Below are 26,780 nucleotides of genomic sequence, written 5' to 3' on the forward strand. Positions count from 1 at the left end.
GACCAGTGCCTCCAGCAAGATAGATTAAGAAGCCAACGAATTACAAGAGCAACCCACAATAACAGATGGTGGCAGCAGTGACTACGCCCACCAAGGAACAGGGGGAAAGGCCTCAAATGAAGCCCATCAACAGTGCAGAGCTGCGGGTGAAGGACTTTGAGGCCAACCTAGCAATCACACAGGAGACAGCCAAATAACTAGGGGCAGCCAAGTGACTGCAAGACGAACAGTGTGGGAAAAGACGACCTCGAAGCAGGATGAGAAATGGCTACTACTTTGCCGCTACCAGAATCCTTTCAAAATATAGAGAGCCCCAGACAGGCTGAGCAATGGCAAAACTGGCTAAGACATTTACCTGCTACCCTAATGCCAGTGACCAAATTGAAGTTTGAGCTTTTAAAATGTTGCTTCCAATTTTTTAGTATTTATAAACACAACAAACCAGTTATCAGGAATGTTTGGAGTGCCATTTTGATCACTATTCACTGTGAGGCTGTGTAGCATTCTTTGAATGCTTTCCTCTTAGTGACTGGGAGAAAGTTGTGTTATTTAAAATAGATATTACTGAGTTGTATTCTAAATAGAAGTTTCCGTTTCTCAGAAGCAGTGAATGCTTTGTCGCTCATATACTTAGGAATCCTGTTTCATTTGAAATAGACATTGCTAAGTCACTGCTGAGGAAACATTTTTCTGCATCGTGGGAGGGTGAAGGAAATTGATTCTCCTTCAAACCCCTTGAATGCCTGTGCTTCTGTCCTGTGGGCTCTCTTTCTACCTCTTGCTACTGTGCCCTGCAATGTTTATCCCTCATTTACTACCTTCTGATAAAATTCCTATTGTCACACTCGTGATATTTTGTTCCCTCCTGATAATCTCACAACCAACAATCTCTTTCCCCAAATTTTGCCATCAGTATTCCAGGATTCTGTCTCCAAGTCTGTCCATCCCTCCCACACAGCCGCCCCCCCACCCCCCCATTGTCCATGTTCTCTGACTTGGAGACACCTTTCCCATTTCTGCCTCGTGTCCAACCACCATGCTCCTGTACCCAGATTTGTCCTTCTCACTCCAACCATACCCTCATAATTCTTTCATTCTTGGCACCCCAAACAGCAAATCCATCTCTTCCAGTGCTGCCATGCATGTCCCGCACTCTTGAAGCTCCCAGAACCACCCTCTCAACACAATCAACACACATGGAACGTTTCCATCAGTGATACAGAAATTTCCTATGAATTCTGAGTTTTTATTTAAAAAGAGTTCAATAAGCTACATAATTAAAAGAATATTTAATAGCAGACAAGACCACTTATTTCCAATTATATTACTATGATCCTATAGAGACCAATTAATTTGTGAAAAGATATCTGCATTCCCAGGGACGGACTGACAGGTTCACACAAAAATATTAAGTCTTAAGACTTTTTACTGTAATAAACTAAAAACAACATTGACAAACATTGTTTATGTAGGCAACTTATGAGGGTTTTGTAGTTTAAAATATGAGATGTTTAACACATCTGACAACCCCATGCCACAGTTATACACACATAGAATGCTTCCAATCGGGGGTGGGGGCTACGGTGGTTGTGGCTGAACTTGCAGATGGTGGTGTTCCCATGCATTTGCTGCCCTTGTCCTTCTTGATGGTAGAGGTCGTGGGTTTGGAAGGTGCTGTCAAAGCAGCCTTGGTGGGTTGCTGCAATGCATCTGGATGGTGTCGAGTTTCTTGAGTGTTGGAGCTGCACTCATACAGGCAAGTGGGGCATGTTCCATCACACTCCTGACTTGTGCCTTGTAAATGGTGGACAGGCTTTGGAAAGCCAAGTGATGAGTTACCCATCACAGAACTCCCAGCATCTGACTTGCTCTTGTAGCCACAGTATTTATATGATTGGTCCTATTCAGTCTCTGGTCAATGGTAAACCCCAGGATGTTGATGGTGGGGGATTCAGTGAATGCCATTGAGCCATCAGGGAGGATGGATAGATTGTCTTTTATTGGAAATGGTCATTACCTGTCACTTGTGTGGCACAAATATTACTTGCCAGTTATCAACCCAATGTTGGGTTGTTATCAACTGAATGTTGTCCAGGTCTTGCTGCATATGGACACAGACTGCTTCAGTATATGAGGACATGTGAATGGTGCTGAACATTGTGTAATCATCAACAAACATCCCCACTTCTGACCTTATGGTGGAGGGAAGGTCATTGAAGAAGCAGCTAAAGACGGCTGGACCTAGGACACTACCCTGAGGAATTTCTGCAGTGATATCCCAGAAATAAGATGGGTGACCTCCAACAACCACAACCATCTTGTCCATTCTTGCAAACTCCCCTTGTCTGAGTTTGTGATGTCTGAGGAAAAACCTTAAAACTCTATGGACTCTTTCTCTCAAAGCTCATCTCCATGGTAGCTAACTTAGTGCACACAGTGCAAGTAATACTCTCTCTCTTGTCACATTTCACCATTACAAACCCATATCACACTTAGCACAGATTAACTTGTTACCACCAATTGCCGGTGACATTTAAGATTTAAAGTCAACTTGAATGCGTCTTCTCTCAAATGAGAATTTGCTTCACTTTTTGATGCATCACAGAATATCATCCTTCTCACTTTGCACAGCTTTCCATTGTCCTTAAAAGAAGGCATAATTGGTATAGTCTCAGTAACTTTGTCAAACAACACAGTCACTTGCTGACAATCCCTATGTTTTTCAAATTCCATTAGGTAAATTTATACAAAATCCTCTGTCAAATCAATATGTCCCTTTTGCTCTTCTTTAGAATTGGACACTACATTGTGCTTAAAGTCAACCCCAGTTGACAACCTATGAACCATTTTGTTTAGATTTTAACTCCAGATCTCCATTCCCTTTCATGGTGGTAGGTTTTATCCAGGTTGGTAAAGAAAGTCCCTGCCAGCAAACAAATGAATTGTTCTTCTCTTTTTTAAATGTAGGATTATGGTTCTCCTTTGTGGCTTTAAGAATCTCCTTAAGGTCATGTTGATGATAGTCAAAAAATCCTGATGCTCTTTTATAGCCAATTCAGGAATTATTTTAAAATATTTTGCCCACTCAACATGAATTTTGCTGAACTCCTCTCGCAAAAACAATAGCTTCATCATTCTAAACTTTTAATTTGCATTCCAGAACCGGCATTCTTCCTCAATAGTTTCTCAATATCAGCATTAGTTACAGTCAAATCATTTTGTTTTAAAGCAGTGTTCCTTTGTTTCTCCATCACCTGAGAGCACTGCTGGTGTATTCTGCTTTGACACCTGTGGCTTGGGTTTTGCCAGCAGGTTTAATTCAGACAACTTCAATTCCTTTCCAGCTGTTTTTAACTCTTGTCAATCTGAGGTTTCAATGTTCTTTTTAACTTCAGTCTGAGCTTCTGACTCTTTGGACAACTCTTGAGTCACACTATTGCTCTTTCCAACAGATTTCAAGATGAGCATATGTTTTTCCAAGTCCTTTGACCTTGTTGATAAATTCTTATTTTTAACAACTTCAGTGGATTTTGAAAAATGCTTGGAGGCAGTACATCGTCTCAAGTTAAGATTGCTCCCTAAGAAAAGGTCACTATCAGAATTTGGACACCACTCCACAACAACCGAACTGCTGAATAAAGCACGCTCTAAATTCACTCTACACAGTGGAACAAGTAAACCATTTCCATCAATGCCCTGCATCTATACACTTATATTTAGCAAACCTTCTGGAGAAAAATTCATGTATTTTGCTAACATCAGGAATTGAGCCAACCCCATATTGCTAAGATTAACAATCATTTTGGCCCCTTTGACAAAAATGGAGTTACTTCACCCTTGAATATAAAACTCCCAAAGTCTTTCATGTTCAAATTTACACCCACTGTAAATACATAGAATGGTATCACTTTGTCACAAGCTTCATTCACTGGTACAGCATTTTCTGGAGAACATATGAAAAGGAGTAGGTCACTCAGCCCCTTGGTCATGCTCCACCATCCAATAGGATCATGGTTGCTCTGAATGTAACCTCAACCCCACATTCCTTCCTACCCCCCATAACCTGTCATCCCCTTATTAATCAAGAATCTATCTAGTTCTGCCTTAAATATTCATAGACTCTGCTTTCACCTCCTTTTGATGAAGAGAGTTTCAAATTCACTCAACCCTCGGGGAGGAAAAAAATTCTCATCTCCAAAACCACTCGACTTGCCTACAAGCACCAGTTAGCTTTTACTTTCCAGCAATCTACTTTTACATGCCCTGTTTTGTTGTGCAAGTACCATGTTGGTCCCCTTGAATCATACTTACCTCCCACACTGTCCTTTTTTTACTACTCTTGAGGAGCATCTATCTTCCCATTTCAGCTATCTCCTTGAGTAACTAGTACAGTGTTCATTATCACTTCTTTTATCTCTCCAGTTTATGTACATGGGTTTTCAAACAAAAGCTTGCCGCCACTTATGTCTTTGTTTTTGTTCTTAGCCATCAGCCATAACAACAGCTTCTCTTATTTTAGAAACTTGACGGCCTTCCAGGTGGGACCTTGTTCCTAAAGGAATGCTGTTTTTAAATTCTTCCATTAACAGCACCTCTCTAAGGTTTTCAAAATCTTGTTCAAGCCTCATAGCTTTATACCATCTATCAAACACCATTTCCTTTTCCTGAGCAAATCTCAAGTCTGATTTCAAAACTTTTGTGTTTGTTTCGGGAACAAACTTGTACGCATAAGTATAGCAGATTTAACCTTACCATAATCTGCAGACTGTTCATCTGAAAGGGACAAATATACCTCCAATGCTTTCCCTACCAAAAGACTTTGTAATACAACTGTCCAAATTTCTTGTGACAATTCTCACTTTCTAGCAATTGTCTTAAATGAGACAAAATACATTTCAACTCTTTCCTCACTATTCACTGAGTGAATACTTGCCAAATGAAAATCAGGAGTTAAAGCATCATCAAGTCTCCCTACTGTTCCTCTGTTTGTGAACTTAAAGCCTTTCTCCATCCATTCAAATTTTCTGGCTTCCCTCTGTTTACAATTCAAGGTTTCCCTTTTATCTTACTCTTTGCAACAATGTCTTTTCCTTTCTCTTCCCTTTGGAATTCTAATTCAACTTTTCACATTTCCCTTGCTTTCTCTTTCTTTCTTGAACACAATATTTTGCTTTTCTCTATCTCTTTCCAACGCAAGATGCTTCACTAACTTTTAACTGTTGCAAGGCGCTCACAGGCAGGTCTTCTCTCTTGAGGAACACTTCAGCAACAGACATAGCCATGTTAACTTTTCAATGAATACAGCAAAAACGACTGTACATTTAAACCCTGGCAAATCCCAGTGCACTCGTCTCAGCTGGTAGATTTGAAATCTCACAAGAGTCTCCGATTTGCTGTGGTTCCTGTAGAGACCAATAACTTTTGAAAAGATATTTGAATTTCCAGGGACTGACTCCAGGATCACATGACCATGTTTCAAGTTTTAAGACTTCAATTGTAATAAACAAACTAAAAGCAACATTGACTGACACTTGCTTTTTGTAGGCCACTTATGCTTTAAACTTCAGTAAAGATACTCCATGTGACTTGTAACACAACTGACAATCCCATGCTTTACTCTGTCCTTTAGGTGGACACTTTATTTTCCCAGAACAAGTTATAAGCTATTCTCTGCTCCTGATGGCCTGCTTCCTATTTCCTTTTCCAGCGGGTAACTTCTAATCCCCAAACTGGCTTTCACAAGCAAAGGTTACCCTGGAGGTTCATCTGTCGAGCCAAAGCAAGCTGAATCTTCCAGCCTTGTTTAAATCCTCTCAAACTTAGTCTCTTCAATCTGAACATGAGCTCCCACCACCTTCTATGTAATAAATATTAGAGATAACATTTTCCTGCTTCAGGTGCAGCACTGACTGCCTCTATCTCTCTTTTCACAGATTACCTTTGTCACTATGAATTTCAGGGACATCTTAAATTCCTGTAACTTGATACTACAAGGGCTTGCTATGGGCTGGTCTTCTCTCAAAGCCCATCTCCACAGAAATGTAAATCACATAGGCCTTGTATCCAGGTAGAAATGGTAATTAGCTATCCTCTCGACCCCCCCCCCCCAAATTCTGTTCTAGCTTGGGATTAAATAGATAGCTTTTATAAAAGGTTATACTTTGAATTGACATTCCTGACACCTCCCTGTAAGACTTGTAGACTAACAGTCTACCCACAGTCAACACAGGTGCTCTTGCCATTGTTTACCAGTGTGAACATATTACAACTTCTTGCCAATAAAACAACCTGGGCCCCACTTTAACCATATACAACCAAGCTACCCAAACGTGTTCTTGGGCAAGATTTTGTGCAGCCCTTGTAGTATCAGGTTACAGGAATTTTCTAAGATATCCCTGACATTCACAGAGACAAAGAGAGTCTGTGAAAAGAGAGGGAGAGGCAGCCAGTGCTCCACCTGAAGCAGGAAAATGCTATCTTTACTATTTCTTACATAGAAGGCGGTGGGAGCTCACACTTGGATTGAAGAGACCAAGTTTATGAGGATTTAAACGAGGCTGGAAGATTCCCCTTTTTATCTTTAAATTGGAGATAGTCCCAAAACACAACTATCTTATAAACTTTTTGTATTTGTAACAACTTGCACTCTCTCAACTTTCCAACCAAAATGCAATTAGATTTGTTGAATTACTGTATATTAGTGTTCCTGATCTATGTACATAACATGGGATGAAACGGCACGTTCTCTAAAACATCACAAAACATCTGGTAATATATTTGCTCAGGTTTTGCTGGAGCGGGCATCTCGCACCATGCACTATTAGTTTGACTTTTCCCTCACCCATCAGCTCATATTGTTTCCCCTGAAAACTGCTGGACACAAACTAATAATGGTATGGAAAGTCAGTGGGAGATCTTGATAAGTAATGGGATGAATGGTCTATATCTTTAATTAGATTTAAGGTTTGAAAATTAAACAAAGGAAGGACAGATAAAGAAATGGGATGAATTAGTCCAAATAGATATGAAAAGAGAAATGGAAACAGAAAGGAAAATCGGACAGGGGTGGGAGGGAGGGGAGAAAGTTGAAATTTAACTTTTTCAAATCTCTAACAACCTGTAGAAATGAGAGTTTACTTTCAATAACTCACTTTCCGGACAGGAGGATTGAGTCTCATTGCAGGAATATAAAGCACATCATTAAAAAATACTGTACTTAGAATATTAAGTGGCAGCCATAAATTTCTATAGAGTTATACAGCACAGAAATAGGCCCTTCAGCCCATTTTGTTCTTGCTGGCCATCAAGCAGCTGTCTATTCTAATCTCATTTTCCAGCACTTGGCCCGTAGCCAAATTTTGAGCTTAATGGGCAATTAACATGTAAATGCAATATTTTCATGAAACTCTCGGAGGTTGAGGACGAGTGCTGTTCTCATGAGGATAATACAACTCCTCTAATCAAACTCGGGTGATAAAGCCCCTGGTCCGGATGGACTACATCCATAAGTTTTACAAGCATCTAGAGAAGAGATACGAGAGGCATTACTACATATATTTAAGTTGTTAGGAAAAGGTGCAGTGCCAGAGGACAGGCAAAAGAAAATGTAGTTGAAAACCAAGCTGAATATCGAAAGTTCAGAGAAGTGAAGAAGCAAATAAGAGAAGCAAAGAGAGAGTATGAAGAGAGATTGGAAGCTTGCATAAAAGGGAATCCCAAATTCTTCTGTAGGCATATTAATAGTGAAAGGGTGATAAAAGGAGGAGTAGGGCTGATAAGGGACCAAAAAGGGGGTTTACACAGAGGCAGAGGGCATAGCTGAGGTACCAAATGAATACTTTGCATCTGTCTTTACGAAGGAAGATGCTACTCAGGTCATGGTAAAACGGGGTAATTCAGACACTGGGTTTCAAATTGAAAAGGGGAGATATTGGACAACTATTTACTCAAGATTGATAAGGCACCAGGACCGGATGAGATGCATCCAAGGATACTGAAGGAAGTGAGAGTGGAAATTATGGAAGCCCTGGCCATAATTTTTCAGTATTCCTTGGACTCAGCAGTGGCCCCAAAGCTAAACAATTAGAAGCAATAATTTGGGACAAAATGAATAGTCACCTGGATAAATGTGGGTTAATTAAGGAAAGCCAACATGGATTTCTTCAGGGAAAATCATGCTTGACTAACTTGCTGAAGTTTTTTTGAAGAGGTAGCAGAGTATTGATGAGGGCAATGCCGTTGATGTGGTGTCCATGGAATTCCAAAAGGCATATGATACAGTGTCACACAACAGACTTGAGTATAGCTCATAAAAGGGACAGTGGTAACATGGATACAAAATTGGCTGAAGGACAGGAAATGGAGGGTAGTGGTTAATGGCTGTTTTTTGAGCTGGAGGAAGGTTTGTAGTGGAGTTCCCGAGGCATCACTGTTATATATAATAATGACCTAGAACTTCATGTACAATTTCAAAGTTTGCAGAGGATACAAAATTGGAAAAATTGAGGAGGATAGTGCAGAACTTCAAAGGGACATAGAAAAGTTGGTGGAATGGGCAGCCAAGTGGTAAATTAAGTTCAATGCAGAGAAGTGTGAGATGATTCAACTTTGTAGGAAAAATATGGAAAGAGCAATTACAATTCGGGGTACAACTCTAAAGGGGATGAAGGAGTAGAGGGACCTGGGTGTATATGTACATAAATCATTGAAAGTGGCAGGACAGGTGGAGAGAGCAGTTAATAAAGCATACAGGATCCTGGGTTTTAGTGATAGGGGCATAGAGTACAAGAGCAAGCAGGTTATGTTGAATTTGTATAAGTCACTAGTTTGACCTCAGTTGGGAGTATCACGTCCAGTTCTGAGTGCCACACTTCAGGAAGGATGAGAAGGCATTGGAGTCTGTGCAGAAGAATTTTACAGGAATAAGCAAGGATGAGGAACTTCAGTTATGAGATAGATTGGAGAAGTTAGGACTCTTTTTCTTATCGAAAATAAGGCTGAGAAGAGGTTTGATAGAGGTATTCAAAATCTTGAGGGGTCCGCACAGAGTAGATATGAAGAATTGTTCCTGCTCATGAAAGGATCAAAAACAAGGGCACAAATTTAAAGTAATTAGCAAAGGAAGCAAAAGTGATATGAGGAGAAACTTTTTTTACGCAGTGAGTGGTTAGGGTTGGGAATGCACTGCCTGAGTGTGTGATGGAGGCAGGTTTAATTGAAGCATTCAAAAGGGAAGAATGAGCAGGGTTAGGGGAAGAAGGTGGAGGGGGAGAGGTACCAGGTGAGTTGTTCATTCGGAGAGCTGGTACAGACACAATGGGCCAAGTGGCCACCTGTAACAATTCTATGGTGTCTAGCTAACACCATTCCTATATTTAAAAAGATGGACAGAACATGCCCAAGGGATTTTAGACCAGTCAGCTTAACATTAGTGGTAGGAAAAATAATGGAATCCTTACTAAAGGAAAGAATAGAATAATATCTAGAAAAGAAAAATACAATGAATAGTCAGCCAGCATAGATTTCACAAGGGAACAATTTGCTTGACAATTTTATTGAATTTTTTTGTGGAGGTAGCAGAGTTGACATGGTAATGTGATTTAAAATTCTGATAAAACGTATCTAAGGGTCTTCAATAAGGTGCCCCATTATATATTAATGAATAAGGTCTGAGAATGATGAACTAGGGAACAAGTGGGTGAACAGATTTCTGGTGGCCATCAGGTCAGAAAGCTGAGAATGGGAGTGAAGGGTAGTTATTCAAAGAGGCAGGAGGTGGGAAGTTGTGTTCCACAAGGAATGGTGTTTAGATGTTCACAATTTACATTAACTATTTGGATTTAAAAAAACACTTTCTAAATTTTCTGACGCCAAATTGGGAAGGGAGGGATAGTCCCTAAGGAGGACTGAAATAACTTACAGGAGGAGATTGATCATCTTGCCGCATGGGAAAATGAAGTTCAACAGAAATGTACAGTAGTATATTTTGGTAGGAAGAATAGGGAGGTCACTTAAAGCGCAAGTCTAAGTGGGGTAGAAGAACAATGGGATCTTGAAGTACAAATGCACCAGTTACTAAAAGTTGTGCCACACCTTAGCAAGGCCATAAAAAAACAAACCAAACATTAGAATTTATTTCCAAAAGGATAGAATTGAAAAGTAGGGAAGTTATGCTGAACCTGTATCAAACTTGAGTGCTGCATATAGTTTGAATTGCCATTTTATAAAAAGGATATGGGGTGCCAGAGAGGGTGCAGAGAAGACATCCAAGGATGTTACCAGGAGTGTGTTGGTATCAGTATCGGGAAAGGATGAACAGGTTGGATTTCGTTTCTCTTGGTGGGGAGATGAGGGAGAAGTCATCTGTGGGATAACCTAATAGAGGTCTTGAAAATTATGAAAGGTTTTGACAGAGTGGATTACAGAGGTTGTGTCCCCACTTGTGGGGGAAAGCTTAACTAGAGGCTGTCGATCTAAGATATTCACTAACAAGTCCAATTGGGAATTTAGAAGAAACTTAAGCATGGTGAGAAAGTGGAACTCACCCCAGAGGGAATGGTTGAAGTCAATAAAACAGATGCAAGAAGAAGCTAGACAAGAATTTGAGGGAGAAGGGAATTGAGGGTTATGATAAATTTAGATGAGGGAAGATGGGAGGAGATTTGAGTGGTGCATAGACACCAACATGGACTGGGTGGATCAAATGTCCTATTTCTGTGCCATATACTTGATGTAATCCTTTGTAAACATTCTATAAATGCAACTTAATTTATTCTTTAAAATGTTTCTATTATATGTGCTGATGATAACCAAAGTAGGAGGAGCTTTGGAATTGAAGCAGATGGCTCAGAAATCACAAAATATTTGGAAAAAATGAGCGTGGGCAAAATGCTAGGAGGTGTTAAAATCACTAAGGATGAAGTTCAAAGTCCCAGCAATCTTGTTACATTCAGCATGTCTGACCAATTCAGTGCGTCAAACAACAAGGTCAATATTGAGCACTTGAGTACTATGCCTGGTTCTGGTTGCTAAGAAACAAAAATTCAAACACTAAGGGTTGTGCAGAGAGGATCCACATGGTAAGTGTTTGAAGTCCTGGGTGTTTCATCTTTGATCTTATAAAGCTAATGAAAATAGTCAATGGTACAAGAAAGGTATTGCCTCTGAGCTAAATGGAGTGGAAAAGTCAGTAGAAGGTGTTGGCATTTGCTATATGAATCCATGGTCTATGTACAAAGGTGTATTCATATGTTGCCAAAATTAGGGCCCATTCTTGCATAGGCTATGGGAGGTATAGCCTTTTCCTTGCTAAACAGACCCAAAAGTGGTTTGTGATCTGATACTACCGTGAAATGTTGCCCGTGCACATATTGATGGAATTTTTCTTACACCAAAAATAATTGACAGACCTTTTCAATGTGAGAATATCCTTTTTCAGCTGTGGTATGTGTCCTGGATACATAGCCTATTAGCCTTTCTGTGCCATCATCCATTTTGTGAGATAGTATTGCTCCCACTCCATAGAGGGACTCATCGCAGGTTAGCACCAATTCCTTCATCTGGTCATAATGCACTAACAAATTCGAAGAGTGTAAGAGCTGTTTTACTTTCATGAAGGCTTCTTGTTGGGTGCCTCCCAAAACCAACACTAGTTTTTTCTTAAACAAAAACAGAATTACCTGGAAAAACTCAGCAGGTCTGGCACCATCAATATGTGCACGGGCAACATTTCACGGTAGTATCAGGTCACAAACCACTTTTAGGTCTGTTTAGCAAGGAAAAGGCTATACCTCCCATAGCCTATGCAAGAATACAAAGATGGGCCCTAATTCTGGCAGAACTGGCAGTTCTGTTGAAGGGTCATGAGGACTCGAAAGGTCAACTCTTTTCTTCTCCGCCGGTGCTGCCAGACCTGCTGAGTTTTTCCAGGTAATTCTGTTTTTGTTTTGGATTTCCAGCATCCGCAGTTTTTTGTTTTTATCATTAGTTTTTTCTTAGCAGCGAATGCAAAGGGGCTAGAAATGTGGATGGATTTGGTATAAATCCCCCATAAAAGTTTATCATCCCTAAAAATGATTTAAGTTCAGAGGTGTTCTTGGGTACAGGTGCCTCTCTTATTGCTTTAACCTTCTCTTCAACCAGGTGTAACCCTTGGGCATCTACCCGGCGGCCCAAATAAATGACGTCATTGGACTGAAAAGTGCCTTTTTCCTTCTTCAGATGCACTCCTGCTTCTAAAAATCATTTCAGGGTTTCCTCTGGGTTAGCCAAGTGTTACTTTTCTGTGAATCCAGTTATCAGTACATCATCTAGATAGACCACAGCCTGAGGTAGTCCCTGTCAACTCTCCATTGTCCACTGAAAAATGGCACAGGCTGAGGAAACACCGAAGGCAGATGTGTATATTGGTATAACCCTTCCTGGGAGGCATCATCCAGCTCCAGTTGCTGATACACGTGACTCATGTCAAGCTTTGTATACATTGTCCCTTCTGCTAGTTTGGCATATGTATCTTCAACCTTGAGAATAGGGTACCTGTCCAGTTTGGCTGCTCTGTTGACCGTTAGTTTATAGTCCCCACAGATCCAGATGGTCTGCTCTAGTTTAAGGACAGGGACTTGGGTGCTGCCCAATCTGAGAACTGAACAGCTTTTATGATACCCACCCTCTGTAGTTGGTCCAGCTTAGTGTCAACCTTCTCTCTCAGGGTGTATGGCGCTGGTCTTGCTCTCAAAGAGTGAGGGGTTTCTTCTGAGTCCATGTAAATCTTGGCCTATATGCCTTAGATTTTTCCCAGTTCCTCCTTGAAGACAGTGTCATTTTTTTAGCAGCTTTGGCAGTCCACCTGCTCACAACTGGAAGATTTTGGACCAGTTTAATTTAATCTCTTTTAACCAATCACACCATAGAAGGTTTGGCCCTTCACCTTCTAATGCCATCACAAGTAGCTGTGCCGATTGGTGCCTATAATGAACTGTTGCTCTGGTGATACCTTTTATTTGGATCTCTTCATCTGTTTACATTTTCAAATTGGCAGATGTTTCTTCCAAATTTAATTGCTGATCACCTTTATTTAAATGTCTGAAAGTGTGTGAAAGTCCTATTACAGCAGTAGAAGCACCCATGTCTACTTCCATTTTTAATGGTTTACCATTCACTTGCACTGTAACAAATGTTGGTTCTGTCTTTCCAACTTTCATCTTGAATAATGAATAAATGTCAGAATTGGTTGTTTCTGGCTCTTCTACACGATAGACTTCATTGGGCCTTGTTGTTTGAAGGTCTGTTTAAATCTGACTTTGCCCTTTCTCATTATGTGTCCACTTCTGTGACAAAATAACATTTTACTTTTTTTAAAATTGCAAAGCATGTCGATGAAAATTAGTTTTTGATTTAGTTGCTAAGCTGTTTCCCCTCATTTTTCGGTTGGCGGGGCATGTTTCCCGCTTCGCGGCAGAGTCCTGGCTTTTCGTGCCACTTTCAGCTGACTGTTCCTGCCTGGCTAGGAGAATGGTGCCATTTTGCACCTCTTGAATTGCTTATTATTCCTTTACAGTGCTTTCTATCAGCAGCACTATTTCTAACGCTTTCCTAAAATCAAGATTAATTTCAGCAAACAATCTTCACTGAATAGTATCTTCCTGCACACCACATACTAAATGATTGCTGAGCATGTCATTCAGGATTTCACTGAAATCTCAATATTCCGTTAGCTGTTTTAACTTCGCCACATAGGTAGCAATTGTCTTCCCCAGGGCTCTATTCCATGTATTGAACTTGAACCTCTGCATTGTGACTGAGGGCTTGGGTTGAAAATGTCCTTTAACAAGGTCTATTAATTCACTGAAAGTCTTCAAATCAGGGCCACTGGGCTCTGTCAAGCTTTGAATTAAACTAAGTCTTGCTTCCACAAATACCGAGGAGAATCGCTCTCCTCTTTTTCTCTCCCGTGATTTTGTTTGCTTCAAAGAAAAAATGCAAGACGTTCTATATATTGAGACCAATCATCTGGCTGGCTCAAAGGGATGGGTTCTGCTGAACTGTGGATGAGTATGTCTTCTTTTATGTTAACAAACTTAGATGCTTCCAATCACTGGGTGGCATTGCAGATGAGTATATCTTTTATTTTAACAAACTTAGACACTTGCAATCACTGCGTGGCATTGCAGATGAGTATATCTTCTTTTATTTTAACGAATTTAGATACTTGCAATCGCTGAGTGAGATACAGCACCGACTCTGATTTATCCTCGTCGCCAGTTCATTATAGAGATGATCTTCAAACAACTTTTCTTAGTGGAAACATTTAACTTTATTTACAAGATAGCTGCAGCAACAACACATGTACATCAAACTCCATAACTAAAGAAGAACTCTCCCTGTAGAGATTCCCCGCACTGCTAACACATTGGTTTACACAGAGGATGTGATCTTACAACACAGGATTATCCCTAGAGCTGCAGTCCTATATTTTCCAAAACTATAATTATTGCAGTGTTGTGAATAGCTAGTTCACAACTCATATATTTTTGAATATAACTTTGTTTTAGGAATTAAATGCTTAAATGTAAGATAAGTGTAACCACTTGGTTAAAAAATTGGTATGCATCTAATATGAAGGCAAATCAAACAAGCCTAGGTTAAAAGGTAACCTGTGTTTATCTTACAAGGTCAGGGTTGGAAGTGGGGGAAAAAAAAGTAAACAATGGATGACCCATCTCTGGATTTCTTAGCGGAACCAGGGAGTCTGGAGAGAGGGCAATTATATCCATTAGGGAGATAAATTACTCATATGAGTTTAAAAAATCAGTTGTTAGGTAAAACTTTTTCTTATTCACTCACGGGATGCAGGTTTCGCTGGCTGGGCCAGCATTATTGTCCATCCCTAATTGCCCTTGAAGATGGCGGTGAGGTGCCTCCTTGAACCATATGAATAATTTATCTCCCTTGTGGATATAATTGCCCTATCTCCAGATTCCCTGGTTCCACTAAGAAGTCCAGAGATGGGTCACCCATTGTTTACTTTTTTCCCCCCACTTTCAACCCTGACCTTGTGAGATGAACACAGGTTACCTTTTAACCTAGGCTTGTTTGATTTGCCTTTGATGGTGGTGAGCTACCTCCCTGAACCACTGCAGTCCATGTGGTGTAGGTACACCCACAGTGCTGTTAGGAAGGGAGTTCCAGAATTTTGACCCAGCAACAGTGAAGGAACGGTGAAATATTTCCAGGTCAGTATGGTGGGTGACTTGGAGGGGAACTTCCAGGTGGTGTGTTCCCATCTATCTGCTGCCCTTGTGGCAGTGGTAGTGGTTGTGGGTATGGAAGGTGCTGTCTGAGGAGCATTGATGAATTCTGTAGTGATTCTTGTAGATGGTACACACTGCTGCTACTAAGAGGTCGAGAGATGGGTCACCCATTGTTTATTTTTATTTTCCACTTCCAACCCTGACCTTGTAAGATAAACACAGGTTACCTTTTAACCTAGGCTTGTTTGATTTGCCTTTATAATAGATGCAAACTAGTTTCTTAACCAAGTAGTTACACTTATCTTACAGTTGATCATTTAATTCCTAAAACTAAAAGTTATATTCTAAAATATAGGAATTGTAAACTAGTTAGTCACAACACTGCAGTAATTATAGTTTTGGGAAATGTAGGACTGTAGCTCTAAGAATAATCCTGTGTTGCAAGATCACATCCTCTGTAAACCAATGTGTTAACAGTGCAAGGAACCTCTACAGGGAGAGTTCTTCTTCAGATATGGAGTTTGATGCACACATGTAGTTGTTGCTGCTGTCTTGTAAATAAAGTTAAATGTTGGTGGTGGAGGGAGTTAATGTTTGTGGATGTGGTGCCAATCAAGTGGGCTGCTTTGTCCTGGATGGTGTCAAGCTTCTTGAGTGTTGTGGGAGCTACATGCATCCAGGCAAGTGGGGAATATTCCAGCACACTCCTGGTTGCCTTTTAGATAGTGGACAGGCTTTGGGGAGTCAAGAGGTGAGTTAATCGCCGCAGGATTCCTAGCCTCTGACCAGTTGTTGCAGCCACAGTTTTATATGGCTAGTCCAGTTCAGTTTATGGTAACCCCTAGGATCGTGGGGGATTCCGTGATGTTAATGCCATTCAACGTCAAGGGGCGATGGTGATGATCTAACCATCATTGCCTGGTACTTGTGTGACACAAATGTTACTTGCCACTTGTCAGCCCAAGCCTAGATATTGTCCAGGTCTTGCTGCATTTGGTCAGTATCTGAGAAGTTACGAATGGTGCTGAACATTGTGCAATCATCAGCGAACATCCCCACTTCTGACCTTATGGTGGAAGGAAGGACATTGATGAAGCAGCTGAAGATGGTTGGGCTGAGGACATTACATTGTTTCATGGTCTGCCATTGTGAGATTTGAACTCTTGATCTTGGGGTTACAAACCCAGTACCATAACCACTTGGCTATTTAGGCCAAGCTCTGAGGACATTACCCTGAGGAGCTCCTGGAGCTGAGATGATTGACCTCCAACAATCACAACCATCCTCCTTTTGTGCTAGGTATGACTCCAAACTGTGGAGAGTTTTTCCCCTGATTCCCACTGACTTCAGTTTTGCTAGGGCTCCTTGATGCCACACTTGGTCAAATGCTGCCTGGATGTCAAAGGCAGTCACTCTCCCCTCATGAATTAGCTTTCATTCTGCAAACTAGTTCACAAATTAATTACTTTACATTCTGTTTAAACATCCAAAAGCATACCATGTTGTCATGGATATCAGCTGTTGACATTAGGTTTGTTTTGTTTAATTCAGGGGGTTTTCTTACAGAAGGCAGTTGCAAATTTGGTCTTGTGCAGGCTGCATCCCACTGAGCGAAGAGAGCAAAAGGAGATAAATGTTAGTCCAGCCTGCATGTTAAGCAGAGACAATACTAACTTTATAGATCATCATGTGGAATGCCGGTATGAGCTCGAGCTCTGTTTGGAATTTGAGGAGAAAAAATTTGGAAGATTCCTCTAGATTGAAGCTGGAGGAAGAAATTTACAGTGATCCTCACAGAGCTCTGTGGCAGAAAACAGTCAGCAGAGTTAGTTTTAAAGGCTGTGAAAAGGTTATCGGCTGCTAGCTCAGACATAGTGCTGAGGAGCCCACAGTTGTGAGGCCTTTAAGGAAAAGTTGGAGAGTCACTTATTCATAAGATAATGGAAGGGTCCCCATAAACTCTTGTACTATGGAGAAAGCTGGAATACTGAGGAGAATGGAAGTAAATTTCTGAGGGCTGTAGCATGCAGTTGGGTTAGTCCCTAAAGAATTGAATGAACCTTCAAGATTCTTGCAACGTATATGGGAGCACTTATTGGAAGATTAGAGTGTAGAACTGAGTTCATAGCATAAGTAGTTAAACACTATACCATAGTTTAAAGTTAATAATGCTTGCTTTACTTAATTCTCTCTGTACAATAAAGTTTGTTTTTATACAAAAATATGAAATCTTGTGGTGTAGTGCTGTCAGTTAATTACTGGGTGTTTGGATTTCTCTTTTTAATGTTAATGGTCTCTAATAGGATCATAACAATGGTTGGATTAAGATGGGTCAAATGGCTGCCTTTGTACTTGTGATTTCATTCTTCTGGCTCTTTATGAAGCTGTGATGCTCCCTACACACAGTCATTATCTGAGGGCTATAAAAACTCGCTGTCTTTTCCAGCGCAGTTCCTTCCAAAAGACTGGTGTAAAACCCTTCACATACCCAAGTGCCAGTGTATATAGTTGACACATTAATCAAAGCACAAGTATTTTTAAAATTCCTTAAAGCAAGTTCACAGCTGATTTTTTGGGGGTAGAAGTGAAGGTCAGTGTCTCAAACATGGTTGGTAGGAGGCCACTTTTTCCTTACCTGCCCCACAATGCAACATAAACCGTTAATACTTTACATAGTGTGGCTCCCTTTGTTAATCATTAAGAAAACTAAAGGGAGGTAGACCCCTTTTCCCCCAATCCAGATTATAGGACCAGCTCCTCCTTTAGCAACCATACCACAAGGCACTCCTTCTGGAGCCTCCCTGCCTTGTTACTTCTCTTACCCCAATCCCCACTGCTTCCACACCTGCTGATCTCCTTTCAGACACCAATACAATCCCAATGCTTGCAAATTCTGGGACCCACTTCCCCAGTACTCCCAAGAGGTTGGGAACTTGATCCCAGTTCTTTTCACATTGCCCAACATTCAGGTAAACATGTGGACCATTCTGCCAATTAGCAACACATTGTGCTGAGTTTAGCACATGATGAGTTCAGCACAAGGGCATTCAAAAATTAGAAACGGGTCCTGCAAGACCCTAATACCTAAACTTATTACTCTATACTTCATGTTCTGCACATTTCTTGCCTGCCATATTGGAGGCTTTGTTGGCCATTCAGTGCCGGAATTTCTAAGCCCCTTACTCAAAATGAGCATTGATGCTGAGCCAAGTTGAGACTTGCATTTGAAGATTACTAATTTGATACAAATTTGGTCATATGAAGCTAATGTTTGCATCCTGCTCTTTGTGTGTGTGCACGCATGCACGCAAGTGATAGAGATTGAAGTACACTAAAAACCAATAACCTTCAAATGAGTGGTCTGAACTATCGAGCACACCTATTAAAACTGTTAGTGTACGTTTTATTTGATAAAGCACATGACTTTTGCTTCCAATTTTTTCATAGAAATATTGTTTCCACTGTTAATTTGGCCTGCAAATTGGACCTGAAGAGAATAGCTCTATGTGCAAGAAATGCAGAATATAACCCAAAGGTAATTCTTTCAAACAAGAAATGCTTCCATTATTTTATAAAGGAGTTGATTTTTCTATTGCCGCAGTTTCAGTCTTGCACCCATTTTACTCTGGTAATAAGTGGAATTTTCATGTCTCAGGTTTATTTTTCTGGTCCACTGCGCTATGTACAATAAGTTTTTCTCTCTCAGCAATTTACTACATATATAGCATTTTATATCAGAATTAATAAGTCACTCTTGATTCCAGAAATCAATTTTTAATGTATGCAAAAAGTTGTATTCCAGAAAAAGTAAATTTGAGTTTTTTCCCAATGGACCAAAGGAGGCTACTAGAAAGTTTCAAGGTGTGTAGTTGTAAATATCTGATTTTGCAAGTCTTGGCTGGGTCATTGAAGATATGGCTTCTCTGCCTGGGGAATACTGCTTCCTTTTGGTGGCCATCTTAGACCCATTGACAGGAATTTAGGACCATGCTTCTGTTCATTTCTTGAGGAAGAAATGGATATATTACAAGGAACAACAGACATTTGTGAAATAAAGTTCTTTTTTTAAAAGTGAGTATATTTAAATATTATGTATCAAATTGAGGTTGCACTGAAAGTAGTTTAATGCATTTAAACATCCTAGTTGTTCTTCCATGATGTTGCACACGGAGTCAAGATCCAGTGGGGTTAGAGGACAAAGGATAATTGAGACCAGGGTGGGCAGATATTATTTTACCTTATGTTTATTTCAATTTGAAATTTCCATGTCTATATTTAGAATAAAACTGTCTATGGAATTGCACTCTACTTCTAGTACTGGCACTGCTGTGCCTCCACTACAGAGAAGAGTATAATTAGTGTGATTAGTTTCCATGAGAAATTTCCATGGAATTGACAAAGTGTGTATGGGCATAGTTCTTATGTAATTTTTTTTTTTACTGGAACTTAAGATGACGGATTTATTTTTCTACCAAATTGACTTGTAAAGGCTCAGTAAAATTTCTCTCCTTGGAGGCATACGGAAGAGAAAAGTCCCAGATCATGTCTCCAATCTGCACTGATACTTACTCTACCCATTCCTGGTTAGGATTATCACAGGAACTCCCCTACCTCCAGAAGCTAGGAAAGGGAAATATCAGCTAGAGTTCTCACCCCAATCATCGTAAACAGCCTTATTGTAAATGAAAAAATACAGACTTATTTGAGGTAGGATTGCACTGATGCCCTCCACAGTTAAATAGCCTGGCAGGTCTAGCAGTCAGGACTCTCCCCCAAATAATGGCAAGTTGGATGAGCTGTGAGATGTCAAGTGTCGCCTGTGGAACTGTGCCCCAGTGAATAAATTTGAGCATGGAGGGGAAATAAATGAACACAGATTTGGATTTTTCCCCCAGAGTAAATTCGTGCCAGTAGAAGAGTATTATAGTTTTGCAGGGCACCACAATGATGTTGAGCCTAAATGGGGCTTTCGTCAGTATTTTTTTAAAAAAGAGGCTCCTCTAACTTGCATGGTGCTTTTAAAAAGCTATTAAAATTGGACCTTCTATTTACATCAGGACCCCTTTCAAAAATGTTTGGAATTTCTCACCTGTAACTTTCAATTTTGTTCCGGAAACTCACTGTGATGTTATAACTTACAATATTTTGTCCGTTTTTCATGGGTTTTGGTCAAAGTACTTTTTTCTGCAGCACTTGCCATTCACTTTACAATATTTTGCTATTGAAGAAGTAGACTTTTATGACTTTGACTTAAGTTTGTTCTGGCTTATGCTTAATAGCGGTTTGCTGCAGTGATAATGCGAATAAGAGAACCCAGAACTACAGCACTAATCTTCAGTTCAGGCAAGATGGTTTGCACTGGAGCTAAAAGGTATAATATCCTGTTTCTATTTTAAAATCATTAAGAATATAATTTGTGCAAGGTTACTCACAATACATATATAGGATTTTAATTAACGTGGAATCTTTTTTTTTCTTCAACCTAACAGTGAGGAACAGTCTCGATTAGCAGCTAGGAAATATGCACGTGTTGTTCAGAAACTTGGATTTCCAGCAAAGTTTCTTGATTTTAAAATCCAGAACATGGTTGGAAGTTGTGATGTGAAATTTCCCATCAGATTAGAGGGTTTGGTTCTTACGCACCAACAGTTCAGCAGGTACAGATCACACCGGGACTGGCTTTCTTATAAATCACCTCAGGCCTAAATGGATTAGTTTCACATCATTTTAAATTATTGATTTTATATTTTGAACGAAGTTATTATGATGGATTTGTGGCTGTTGTAATATTTGTAAAGATTGATATGGCCAAAGAATGTATCAATTTGGAATAGTATGTTACAGGCTTCTGTTGGGTGATTCTGGCACGTTTTAAATTTGGAAATTACAACAACGTGCATTTATAGTGCTCATTTATTGCAATAAAATGTCCTAGAGTGCTTCTTCAGGGGTTATGGGAGGACACTGGACACTAGACATGAATCAAACAAGGGGGAGGGTAGATTTTGGTAAGTTTTGAAGGAGAGAGATAGCAAAGCTGAAGAGAGTGTTCCAGTGTATGGGGTTACGTTGGCTCCTGAAGGCTGTGATGCAAACTTTGTTGAGTCTTTGAAGAATGCAAGGAGGGCCAGAGTCAGGGGAATGAAGGGGGTGAGAGGTGGTTTTAGAAATGGGAGGAAGACGCCTTAAATCATGACACACATTTTGCTGGATAGGGAAATAGGACCAATGAAGGTTGGCAAAGAGAGAAGGGATAGCAGAATAGGGTTTATTCAGAATTTAGACATTTCATGCATTCTCAATGTAGCTAGATTTCATAAATCTTATCTATGCACTTTTTAAAATAAATCATGCATAAATGTTCAAACCAGCTGGATTGATCCAAAACAACTTCATTAAATTAGACAGTTGATAGGGAAAGTAATTGACAAATTAAAAACCCATGTGTATTATTTGCCTTTTTTTGCTCTTCTCACTTTCTCAAATGCATTGTCCTAAATTTATTTAAGCTATGCAATTTTTGTTTATTTTGCAGTGGAGAGATTGCATGTTCTATAGAGCTCCAACCTTCTTATTACAAGCAACTAATTGTTCTCTGTTTTGGAGAGTGGGAAAAAAAGATCTATTAAGATTGTAACAGTATTAATTTCTGTGCCAAATTATTTATGCTCAAAAATAAGTTGATTAAAAGTTACCTGGCTATTCTTCAAAAATATTAGGCTTTAGATTGGTATTTGAAATTAACTTGATTTTTCTATATAATTTCCAAGCAGCAAGCTCACCAGCTGGATTATGGAGAGAAATCCAAAATTGCTATCTGCATTCCCATACCACTCAAGTATTATTTGGGCATATCAAAGAAAGGAATCTTGAAGCTCCTTTTTATGCTCCATCCTGTGTGTAAATATTGTTGCCTCTTTGCCTTTTTGTGGAACATAGGTTTCTGGAGTAAATGGATCCCAAAATCTTCAGATTTCTGTGTTTTTTCTATTTTGATAGTCTTGTTATTGTTTCTGTACTAATGCAAAATAGATTTCTGCAATTAATAGCTCTTTTCTTTTGGATTGTTCAGTGTCTTTCTGTAGTTAGAACAGTTTGTATAATTAAAGCATTCCTAGTTAGTGAATCAATATTAGAAGACCTTCCCTGATCCCACAAACCCTATTTAAGATTTATACACATTTGTGGTTCACCTTGAAGTGTGATGCTGGGTATGTAATATTTTGGAAGAATTGATGCTACATCTTCTGATTCTCCCCTAATTTCTGAATGATCTCTGCCTTTAGCCTTGGTAGAACTGAAAATATTGCCATCACAACGTGAAGCTCCCCATTAAATTCAATGCATGTCATGAAATTACTTAATTTATAACGTTAAATGGCAGTGAGATTAATTTGCTCTAAGAACAAAAGGAAAACAGAGGAGGCCCTTTGAGCCCGCCTCACCATTCAATGAGACCGCAGCTTCCACGTAAATTACACCCTCCTGCACTATCCCCATATTCCTTAATTCTTAATAACCAAAAATGTACTGACTTCTGTCTTGAAGTATACGCGACACCTGAATATCCACAGCACTCTTGGGTGGAGAATTCTAAAGATTCACAACCTTTTGACTAAAGAAATTTCTCCTCCATCTCAGTCCTAAATGGCCAACCCCTTATCTTATCCCTAGTTCTAACTCACCAGGTAGAAAAACAGCCTCCTATCATTTATTCTGTCAAGCCCCTTAAGAATTTTAAATGTTTCAATGAGATTACCTCTTGTTCTACCAAACTTTGGGAAATATAGGTCTAGTCTACTCTCTCGCTCCTCGTACGACGATCCCTTCACACCAGGAATCAGTCTAGTGAACCATTGTTGTACTCCCAAGGCAAATATATCTTTCCTCAGGTAGGGAAATTAAAACTGTACAAAATATTCCAGATACGGACTCCTCATGGCCTATATTATTACATAAGATTGTTAAGGTTCCTTCCATCAAAAACATGTTTCTTGTGGGAACAGACAAAAATGTTAATGACCGCTTCACCGAAAGGAAATCCCTTGGGTACGTTATCTGTTAAATACCTGGAAGCATGAGGAGCCAATTGTTCCCCAAAGCTTTCTCCATGGCAATGCCTCAGCCAGAGTGGACTTGCCAACCAAACAGCATCCTTTTGTCCTGTAGTATAAATTGTTGTAAGCATTTAAAATTTGGCATTCTTGCATTTGCCCTGTTGAGTGCAAGACAAAAAACTTGAGCAATATATCTCTTTTCAGCAATATTCAAGGTAGTAAATTATTCCCGGAGGTTTTAAAATGTTGTTTTGGCAATTCTTTTGTGCCAGTTGTGCCATCCACAGTCACATCATAATGCATAATGTCATAATTAAAATTAGATAAACATCTTTCAGAAAATAACATTTTGGGATACAGTGAGTAATTTGAGTCATGACATGGTAAGTGAAGCATAGGAGGAAAAAGGTAACTTTGGACCTATGGTTCTCAAAACTCGGCTCCATAGGTTTTCCTCACCCCTTCTCTGGGTTTGTTGTAGTATAATTGACAATTAACTGCCATGATTAATTAGCTCCATTATCATTCAACCATGTATCTATCAGGATGGTAGAAGTGAACTAGATGGACCGTAGGAATTTCTGGAGTTAAAAAGAAAACCATCTTCCTATGAAAGTCGGTCCACCATCTTGCTGGCCCCATACTTCATTGGTGAAGAATGTTTGCACACCTATTGGTCATTAACTTCTCGAAAACCAATGCAACAATTCCTAAACACAAATGGGTCACAATGTTATCTTTTTTTATATTTTTCTTTTCCTTTTTCAGAGTCTTTTTTTTCTCCCCTTAATCCATTCTGTTTCTGATTTGACTCTAATCCACCTATTTCTATCTCTATCATTTGCTCTGTTTCTTTATCCTTTTCTTTCATTGGTTAAGGAATAGAAGGTTGGGCATGATGTTTGAGATCCGAAATGTGACATTTGTATCACTGCGCTTGCTGTTTCAACAACTTGTGATATAAATATAGCACAATTTGAACTTTGAGGCAAAATCCAACTTACACTGCTCATCGTGCAATGCACCATTGTAACAATTTCTGGCCTATCAATACATTCTCAAAAAATTATCAAAGCTGATACCTCAGTTAAACCAACTGCCCAGCTTGAGTGATCATTGTTCCCTTCTTGAGGTGGCTAAATCTTAAAAAAGTATAATAAATTTCATACTAATTTTCTGGCTTATTATAATGTAGGTTTATGGGTGTTAGTGTAGATGGTTCTGTCTGTGTGACTCAATTGCATTTAGAGTCAGGTAGAATGCAATTTTGAAATTATCAAAAGAAGCTAGGTGTAGAAATGTACTTAAAATGCTAATAAGTAAACATGGATGCTGTCTTAGCATGTAAGGTGTGAAGGAAATTTGCATTTTTTAGATAAGTGAGGGATTGTTTGGATTTCAAAGGGATGTTAATCTGTTTACAACTAGCTAGATAAGCACGGTTAAAGAGTGTGTTTATTTTGATAAAAAGTTACTGGTGTTATGGCACAGCGGATGATAAATGCTGGGCTACTCAAAATTAAACACTTATTAACAAAATAAAAGATTTTAAGCACCTACATAGGTTTACAGATTACTACTATAGTAACTCCTAAAACCCTTAATTAATCTGACTCCAAGTTACATCCCTGTTAAGGCAAAACAAATAGATTTAAACAGACCCAGGCAATGCACACAATATTCTGGACTGTGATATTCAAAGTGCGTTTTCTTAACTTTGGTTCCTGTAAACAGCAACTTGATGCACTGAGGCTTGACATACTTGTGATAGATCTTAGAATGCCTTTTCCCTTACTCACAACTTTATACATGTTTCTTCCTTTTAATGCAAATTCCATTGTTCCCATATGTTTTTGCAACTTTACTTTCCTCATAATATAAATCCTTTCATCGTACTAATTCTATCAGTAACCTTTGGGAAAAAATAAAAACACTGTTTGGCTTAGCTTCTTCTGGCTAAGTGTAAAGTCTTACCATCTCTTTGAAATCAAAATTACTCTGGTTTATTTAAAAATGCAATTTTTCCTTACACCTCATATTCCAAAACTTCAGCCACGTTTATGTATTTAGCATTTCAAACCTAGCTTCCCTTTCGATAACTCAAAGCCTCCAGACCAGATGTCTCAATGCAATTAAATCCCACCCACGCACACTCTCCAAACCCCACTATTAACCTACCTTTACAATAAATCATAAAATTATGAAAATTATCTTCATGAACCCCCAATCTTTATGGAAATGAACTGTCAAAATTTAAAAAGACAGCTTTATTTTCTTAGCCCTTCTCACAACAGAAATCATTCTACTCCAGTGTCCAGGTTTTTAAATGTCCAATTTTCCCCTTTTAGCTTCAAATTGTTGACAATGTATATGCAATTAGATTTTCTCATCCAGCCACATGTATAATCTGTAGATTAAATGGACGCAGTCATGAACTCTATCTAAATAGCCTTTCACTTCTGTTTTGAAATTTGTCCAGAAACTTTAAAGGATTGTGGTCTGTATAAACAATTGTTTCTGACAAATTGTTTGCAACGTAGATCCCAAAATGCTGCAATGCGCTAACACCAAACCCAGAGTGTCCTTTTCAATCACTGAATATCTTTTCTGTTATATATTCAATATCTGTGAAAAATACCCTATTGGTTTCTCAATTCCAGTTTCATCATCTTGTAATAGTACGACCCCAATGCCTATATCACTTGCATCAATGGCCAACTTAAATTATTTGGCACAATTGGGTACTGCCAAAACTGGTGGTATAGTCAATGCAGTTTTCAAACTGTCAAATACCTTCTGACACTCCTGTGTCCATTGAAACTTCTTGTTCTTTAATATTTCAGTCAATGGAGCAACCACACTGCTAAAGTTTGGTACAAATTTCCGGCAAAACCCACTCCTGCCCAGAAATCTCTCAACCTCTCATTTTGTTGTAGGCACGGGGAAAACCATGATGGCCTTAATTTTCACATCTCTTGGAGCCACCTTATTATGTCCAATGGTATGGCATAGATATGTAACTTGTGCTTTTGCAAATTCACTTTTAGTCAAGTTCATTACCAGATTAGCTCCTAATCGACAAAGCAATTCTTCCAAATGTCGTAAATGCTCTTCCCACATTTGACTGAACACTATCAATACAAACAGCACAATTGCTCAGTTTGACACTTACTTTGTCAGTCTTTGAAATGCTGCAGGTGCATTTTTCAGACCAAATGGCATGAACGTAAACTGATATAGTCCATCTGGCATCATAAAAGCCGATACCTCCTTTGCTCTCTCCGATAATGGTACTTGCCAATATCCTCTTAGCAAGTCAATCTTTGTGATAAATTTTGATTGTCTCACTTTCTCAATGCAATCTTCCAACCATAGTATAGATATGAATCCATTTTTGTCACTGCATTCACCTTTTAATAGTCCACAAAGATACAGTTCCAAAGACATATGGAAAAATGGAATTTACATATTAAAG

General features: G+C 39.3%; 1 protein-coding gene across 1 annotated transcript in view; it reads left to right on the top strand.

The window, feature by feature from the left end:
* The window catches only part of LOC121292335 (TATA-box-binding protein-like), a 51,934-nt gene that overhangs the window by 10,406 nt on the left and 14,748 nt on the right, over positions 1-26,780 (top strand). Inside the window, exons 3-5 of the mRNA XM_041214186.1 lie at positions 18,696-18,783; positions 20,528-20,619; positions 20,738-20,905. Coding sequence (XP_041070120.1) covers positions 18,696-18,783; positions 20,528-20,619; positions 20,738-20,905 — 348 coding nt within the window. The remainder of the gene's footprint in view (positions 1-18,695; positions 18,784-20,527; positions 20,620-20,737; positions 20,906-26,780) is intronic.

The sequence above is a fragment of the Carcharodon carcharias genome, chromosome 20 (assembly GCF_017639515.1).
Source record: "Carcharodon carcharias isolate sCarCar2 chromosome 20, sCarCar2.pri, whole genome shotgun sequence".
Lineage (NCBI taxonomy): Eukaryota > Metazoa > Chordata > Chondrichthyes > Lamniformes > Lamnidae > Carcharodon > Carcharodon carcharias.